General features: G+C 54.9%; 1 protein-coding gene across 1 annotated transcript in view; it reads left to right on the top strand.

Moving 5' to 3' along the window:
* The first annotated feature begins 329 nt into the window (after positions 1–329).
* Positions 330–7,663, top strand: part of NUP98 (nucleoporin 98 and 96 precursor) — a 50,799-nt gene continuing 43,465 nt past the window's right edge. Inside the window, exons 1-7 of the mRNA XM_082048488.1 lie at positions 330–468; positions 3,343–3,446; positions 4,087–4,188; positions 4,353–4,532; positions 5,219–5,358; positions 6,428–6,535; positions 7,163–7,346. Coding sequence (XP_081904614.1) covers positions 3,374–3,446; positions 4,087–4,188; positions 4,353–4,532; positions 5,219–5,358; positions 6,428–6,535; positions 7,163–7,346 — 787 coding nt within the window. The 5' untranslated portion in view covers positions 330–468; positions 3,343–3,373. The remainder of the gene's footprint in view (positions 469–3,342; positions 3,447–4,086; positions 4,189–4,352; positions 4,533–5,218; positions 5,359–6,427; positions 6,536–7,162; positions 7,347–7,663) is intronic.

The following is a 7,663-nucleotide window of genomic DNA, read 5'->3' as shown; positions in this document are numbered from 1 at the left end:
GCGCCCGCGTCTCCTGGCGGTCCCTTTAAGACGCCCCGCCCCGCCCTCTGCGCCTCTCCACGGATTGGACCGCTCGGGACAAATCCCACCCCCCCCCCCAACGCCCCGGATGTTGGGCGGTGCTAAGGCACGGCGTTCTGGACCCTTCCGCAGCATTAGCTCCACCCCCGCGCGAGTCAAGCCAATCGTCGCTCAAGGCGCGGCCGACGTCAGGAAACACTTCACCCAATCAGTGAGAAGCGCTCTCAATCCCCCGAGGAGACGAGGCGGGGGGAGCTGCCTCGCTTTCAAAGCGCGGCAGCCAATGAGCGGTGAGCGCTGGGGCGGGGCCGGCCAATGGGGCGGGCGGCGGCGCGGCGCGGGGGCGGCTGGGAGGCGCGCGGAGCGGGCTGTGACGCAGCTTCCCGGCCCGTGAGGCGGCGGCACCGCGGGAGCGGCCTGGAGCGGCGCGGCCGCGCTGCCCGCCCGGTGAGCGCCGCGACCGGCCCCGGCCGCCCCCGCGCCGCCCGCAGCGCCGCCTTTGTTCCGTAGCGCGGCTCCGGGTGACCGGGCCGGCCTGAGGCGGCGGGGTGGGCGGGGGCGGGAGCTCTCGGAGGGGCCCGGAGGGGGGGAGGTTCGGGAGGGGGTGCGCCGGGCCCGCCTGCCCCTTGGGGGGTCCCCGTGGCGGCGGCTCCGGGGCCTCCGGGCTCTTTCGGTTTCTCGCTGGGGCGGCGGTGCCGTGGAGAAGAGGCCGCTGAGCGCCGGTAACGCGGGGACTCGGGGGGTGCGGGGGTTTCCCTGGGACTGCGGCTTGTGGGGCGCCGGGAGGGTGTCCCTGGGCCCTTTGGGGGGGTCCCTGGGGCCGGGCCCTTTGGGGGGTCCCTGGGCCCTTTGGGGGGGTCCCTGGGGCCGCGGCTTTTGGGGGCACCCTGGGGCCGGGCCCTATGGGGGGTCCCTGGGGCCGGGCTCTGCCCCGTGGCGGGTGGCCCAAGGGTCCACCTGTTGTGGGGGTTGCGATTTAAAGCTCTGTGAACGGGTTAATCACGTTCAGATGTGGCTGGAGGTTTATGCGGCGTTGCTGTAAAAGTGTAATTAAAACCCTTCCCCTCAGCAGCGAGGGGATGGGTCCCCATGCACTGGGTGGCTGGTGGCCACAAGTGGCGGGGGATCGTTGTATAAAACCTCAACTTTTATTAATGTTGCTCCAGCTCTCCTGAAGTTCTTGGAGCCTCTGCAGCCGGGGGCTCTGAGCCTGTTTTCCTGGGGCAGCTCAGAGCGTGTTTGATCAAGACAGCCCAGTGTGAGCCCCTTGTCCACCTGCACCGTCCCCCCCCCGCCCCGGTTCACGGCGCTCGGACGCGTCCGTGGCATCGGTGACCACACAAAGTCCCGGTTCTTTTGGCAGGTTCACCCAGCCTGCTCTGCTGCGGGGCGCTGGGTGTCACAGCAAAACAAGGAAGCTCCAAACCTCACGGGAGGGTGAAGCCTTTTCATAATTGGTTTGTGTTTCCTGAAACTACAGGTGTCTTCTGAAATAGAATTTGGCATTTAACAATCCTTGGTGTACCGGCTGTGAAGAAACAGCAGCATAAACCAGGGGGACGGTGGAAGGAGAGCGGCTTTGTGAACTGTACATAGGAACAAATAAGATTGAACAACCGAAAGCTGTGTAGACACTGTATCTGGTCTTCAGTGAGACTTGATTAGGGACCGCGTGAGATGATCGAAAATAACCTGTAGAAATTGAGAAATAATGAATGTGGCTGAGGTGGGTGTGCAGAGGCCAAGGAGCGCACTCACATCGTAGAATCAGGGTAAAATTTATCTTAAAAGCATAAAACGAAGAGGTAGGATTTTTTTTTTAAGGTGTCCTGGCAGGTAGTGAAGAGTAAGGGGGGTGAATGGTGACGTTTGGTGCGTTGGGTGGTGGAGCCATGTAGGGTGGTGCCGGAGCACAGCAGGGATTTTGGGGAAGGGGAGCTGGTTCTGCAAAGCCGGCTCTGCTGGGGCACAGCAGGGGATTTCGGGGAAGGGGGCGGCTCTTAATGTGCACAAGCATTTGCAGGTGTGAACAAGCGGCTCTTACCACCACCAAACTGGGACTTGCTGCTGCTTGGAGTTGTTGAACATTTCCCCAAAACCTCTTGTTAGTTACTCTTGGATGTGAAAACATCAGGTGCTGGTTTGCATTGGCTGTTGTGGTCTGGGGGGGTCACTGTGGCCGCTCAGAACCCAGACGAGCTTTGGGGAGATGGATGTAAATGTAAATGCTTCAAATGTAGAATACTGGGTAGGAGTTTGTTGTTATCCTGGGTGTTGAGCCTCCTGGAAAACCTAAACAGGGTTTAAAAAAAATGCCCAAACGCTGGAAGTGTGTAATTACACAGAACAGGGCTATCCGGACGCAATAGTGAGCAGTGCTTTGTAAATCTTCTTGGGATTGGGCATGTCTTGCAGTTTTCTAAATGCGGGAGTTCTGTGCTGCTGTGGATTAACCAACAATGATTCTTATTTTGTTTTCCCCAGTAATATTGGTGTTTTCACTGGTGGAGCTGACACGTGTTGGGGCCGGTACAGAAAAATACTCCAGATTTCTTGGGCTGGAGTGCGGCTGGGGCTCCGTTCTGGTTTTGGGTTAGCTGGGGCGCTTTTGTTGAAAATAAAGCTGTAACATCGCGTTTGTACTTGGAGGAGGGATTGGAGTGAGGTTGTGTTACTAAAAGTATCTGTGAATAAAACGAGGGCTGTTGTGAAGGTGAATTGGGCCCCTGCCTCCGTGGGGTAAATGTCCCCTGAATAAGTATTTCAAACCAACAGCTTTGAGAAAGTCGGGAGAGCCCCGGTGCAGCACGTGAGCGAGAAATGGGAAGCAGATGGACAGTGTATCCCGGTAATTCTTGTTTGAAGCGGTTGGCAAATAGCGTTTAACGCAAAATCACGGAAGATGCTGCGGGTCCCCGTGCGTGTTTCGGGGCTGCCCCTTCTGGCCTTGAGGTGGCCAAGCAGAAATGGGTTTGTGGCGTTTGGTGTGGATCACAGGGAGTGGGAACGCGCGGGAGGTGCTGTCAGGTGCTCTCCAGGATTCTGTTGGGAACAGGCGGTCAGTTTGGTGTATTTGTTCTTTTCGGTTGTAAGACACACGGAAAGCCCGGGTGCGATTGGGGTGGAAGGAGCTCGCTCGTGGTGGCACTAAAGCGTTAGTGTTGTGGCTGTTCTCGGTCGTTCAGCGTCACCTTAACACGTTGTCGTGCGCTTTGTGCCGTGAGTGCTCACGTTAGATCACTTACAGCAGCAACGAGGAAGATGAACTTCTCATTTTCAAGATAAAATTTTATTTAAAGCTGATTTTTCCCTCCCCCCCAGGTTTAAGGGAGAAACCTACCAGAGCTTGAAGATGTTTAACAAATCCTTTGGCACTCCGTTTGGAGGCAGCACCGGCTTTGGGACAACCTCGACTTTCGGACAAAGTGAGTGAATCAACCTTTCAGTCCTTCTGGATGTTTTATCCCAGTGCTGGACCGGGGGGTCGGGTGGAACTGGGGTGGATTGAGTTCAGGAGCCCTGGGCTTCTCCCCTCACACAGGCTTTAATTTGAGGAGATACCAGGATTCCATGAAGTGTCCTTTTTAAAAGGAAACTCGGTGCTCAGGTGAAGCTCATCTTGCCAGCGTGGGGGGAGTTTCTTTTACTCAGGACTGGATTTCTTGGGAAGACTTGGAAGGAAAAAGCGAAGCGTGGAATCTGAAGAGTTTCTTCTGGAGATGCACATCATAAATACCACCTTGGGGGGGGTGTTTAGCCAGTAAATCAGACTATAAGCTGATGTATATTCTGTTCATATTGCTCCTAAACCAAAGTACCAGAAGAGCAGCTTCCAGGTGCCACAGGGGCCTTGCAGAGCAGTGTCTTCACACTCTGTGGAAATATGACTCAGTTATCATAGCTTGTTGCTTCAAGAGCTCTGTGCAACCATTAATTACACCTCTTTGCTTAGCCCAGGCACATACAGGTAGTCTTCTGGTCAGTTAAAAAGGTGGTGAGGGTGTTTAGTTTCTGGCGCACGTGTTTAGAATGCGGCTTTGTCTGAGCGCTGCTGCTGATTTTCAGATGCTGGCTTTGGCACGACGAGCGGAGGAGCGTTCGGGACCTCGGCCTTCGGGTCGAACAACAACACTGGAGGCCTCTTCGGGAGCACGCAGACGAAACCGGGTACGTGCTGGGGTTGTGGTGCAGAACACGATCCCGAAGGGAGGATGTTGTTAGAAAAGAGGGGGGACGGGGTGAGGAAAAAGAAACAAGAAAAAAACCAACCGAACAACAACAAACCCCCATCGGTTGATTGCAAGTAATGAACAGTGTCTCTCTGTCTCCAGGAGGATTGTTCGGTTCGACCACGTTCAACCAGCCAGCCACCTCCTCCACCAGCACCAGCTTTGGCTTTGGCACGTCCACCGGCACGTCCAACAGCCTGTTTGGCACCACCAGCACGGGCGGCGGGCTCTTCTCGTCCCAGAGCAACGCCTTCGCGCAGAACAAGCCGGCCGGCTTCGGAAGTGAGTCCCACCGCCCCAGCTTTGCTCGTTTGCTTTGCTGGGGGAGCACAGAGCGCTGGGTGGACCTGTGGGGTCTGTACAAGTGTCAGTGTGGGGCTTGGGTGGCTTTTGGGGGTGTTTTTCTCTCCTGAAGGATATCAAGATGCTGGTGTGGTTTGCAATAGCCAAAAGTGAGCCTGATACCCTGCCAACTGTGATCTAGTCATAAGTTTTAAAAGGCAGTCAATTGGCTTTTTCTATTCTTAAATATCCTTTGCTGCTGCTTGCTTTTAGCTTTTTATTCTGCTCTGGTAGGACAGTTACGGTTGATTTTGCTTCTGGCACCAGAATGCTTGAAATGCCTTTTAAACTCTGCTGTAAGTCCCCGAAGCAGCAGCAGCTGCTCGCAGACCTTTCTGAGAAACAAACCTCCCTGGTTCCCTTTCTGCGCATCATTTCTCAGCGCTGGCAGGAGCAGAATGGACCTGGTGATTCTGGTGCTTCCAGGGTGGGGAGCTGGGGGCTCCTGCAGCGCGAAGTTGCGGTAACAGACTGTTGGTTTCCATTTCTATTGGAAGTGGCTTTTTTCTAGTGTTTATTTTTTTCTATTTCCAAACCAGTTTATAATTTGAACAGCATATTAGTGTTGAAGTGTTAACATTCAGGTTTGGTTCAGCGCTGACCTGTTTATTTTTGACCTGTTTCAGACTTTGGCACCAGTACCAGCAGCGGAGGTCTCTTTGGAACCACCAACACGACTTCCAATCCTTTCGGGAGCACATCGGGCTCGCTCTTCGGCCCAACCAGTTTTACCGCTGCTCCAACTGGCACCACTATCAAGTTTAACGTAAGTTCTGAGTTTCCTCCTTAAGCCTGGTTATTGTCGGAAGCTTTATGTTTGGCTGTTGTTTGTCTTGGTCACTGAGGTGAAAACAAAATGGATAGTCCGCCTGTGAGTGCACAGTGTTCTGAAATGACCTGAAAACACCCGTTGTGGGACTGTTGTAGTGGAAATAGGGTGTTTAACTCTGAAGAACTAGACTTTAATTGTGAATTTGAGGGCCTTCTCAAGCACTGGGGAGCTGCGTGCTCTCTAGACTCGGTTTGCAGCAGTGTTAAAGCCAGACAGGTAAACCAGCTCTTAAAACCGAGCCTTCTCGGGAAGGGGGCAGCGCCACAGAACTGGGGTGCTCAGCGCTAAATGCCGAGGGCAGTAAGGGCGGAAGGGGCCGGGGAGCGGGTCAGAATGAACGGGATTCTCTGGGAAGCCGGCGCGGCCGCGGAAACGCGAGCCGAGCGTGGCGGCCGGTCCCGCGCGTTTCCTGGCCGCGTTCCCTTTAAGAACGGGGTGAGTAACGACAGGGGTTCCGCGGCAGTTGAGGATGGAGGGCGGCCCGGCCAGGAGGCCACCGCGGCCGTGGGGCCTCCCCAGATCCTCACTGCCTCCCCAGACCCTTGCTCCGGCGACTCTCGGCCCTCCGCCTTTCTAGACTGAGCCGCTTTGACCGCCTGACGCTCTCCGTCGGTTGTTGCGGGGCGCGGGCAGGGCTGCCATGAGCAGCTTGGGCAGCCCGAGCGCCGTTGGTGTTTACTGTCGCAGTGCAATTAAGAAAAAGGGGGATAATGAAATCTGTGCGTAGCTAGAGGACTTATAACTCAAATTCAGGTAAACCGCCTTTCAAGCGAAGCTGGGAAATGGATTGCGCTGCGTTGCTTTGAGCGTTCCCGGGGTAAATTGCGCCGATGGCTGCTGAGCGTGCCTGGTCTTGGGGTGAGGCCGCAGCTGTGCAGACCACAGGACTCTGCCTCGGGGCCTGGGCTCGGTTTGGGTTTAACAGCGTTGCCGCAGGAGCACCAACTGTCAACGGCAGCCTGGCTGGATCCTCGGTTTGATACCGTCACCTCTTCTCTTGCAGCCGCCAACTGGTACCGACACCATGGTGAAATCTGGAGTCAGCACCAGCATCAACACCAAGCACCAGTGTATTACTGCCATGAAGGAATACGAGAGCAAATCCCTTGAGGTCAGTCCGCGAGTGTTCAAACATGCTGCTCTCGTCTGGCTGCTCGGTAGTGTGTTCAGTAGAGCTTTTGGCGACCGGAATAAGTATCTTCTGTGCTCGTTAAGATGTGTGCAGCCTCTAGTATCTGCATTGCTCACAGGAAAGAGAGTTATCATGTAGTAAAATGCTTAGTGCATCGCGGTATGAATTGCGGTTGTTTTGAAACGTTGAACGCTGCAGTTTTTGTGCTGGAATGCCATCTCCCCTATACCAGAAGGGCGAGAGGCGGTGCTGGGAGCAGCCCAGCGCTGCGGAGATAACGGCAGAGCCCTAGACACAACTCAGCTCTTTGCTATAAACTACTGTTCCCAAACACTTCATCCGAAACCTTTCACTAGTGTTGACTTGTCTGGTGCTTGAAGCAAATCTTCCAAAAGGTCTAAAAAAGCCCCAAGAGGTAAAACTGAAGCCCAAACATAGCGTAGGTCCTGCTTTTGTTGTCCTCCTGTTTACAAACATAGGCGTTAGAGCTTTTCTTGCTCTCGCCATCCCGGAGCGGGCTGGAACGCAGTGTAAACGTGCCGGTGACGCTGTTGGGACCTGATTGTGTGTGAAGCGTGTGAAGTGAACTGGGTTTTGCCTTTCCAGGAGCTCCGATTAGAAGACTATCAGGCAAACAGGAAAGGGCCCTCGAACCCCGTGGGAGCGGGAGCGGCCGCCGGCCTGTTTGGGTCCTCGACCGCCACGTCCAGCACGGCCACGGGGCTCTTCGGCTCCTCCACCACCAACACGGGCTTTTCCTACGGACAGAACAAAACCGCGTTTGGAACCAGTGAGTACTGCCTGGCCCTGCTGTCGTGACCCGATAGCTGATGTTCCCTTAAGCTGTTTAAAATTCTGTGATTAAAAAAGATGAAGCGCTGGGGCAAGCTCAGAATTTTACTGGTTGTATTATCAATATTCCATAGCGGGGTTCTTTGCCATAGAAATGTCTGTTGAGTGACTCAACGGAGCAAGTCACAGAATTGGGAGTAAAAGCACCGGGATGTGTCTGATGGACGGTGGGTGATGGTGTCAGTTGGTTCATGGCCAAGTCAAGGTTCTGCTTCTGCTAAGGAGCGAACGTAAACCCCTTGGAAATGGGGGAGT

This window comes from Streptopelia decaocto, assembly GCF_964273445.1.
Source record: "Streptopelia decaocto genome assembly, chromosome: 1".
NCBI lineage: Eukaryota > Metazoa > Chordata > Aves > Columbiformes > Columbidae > Streptopelia > Streptopelia decaocto.
The sequence above is the reverse complement of the archived record's forward strand: the minus strand, read 5'-3'. Positions and strand labels throughout refer to the sequence as shown.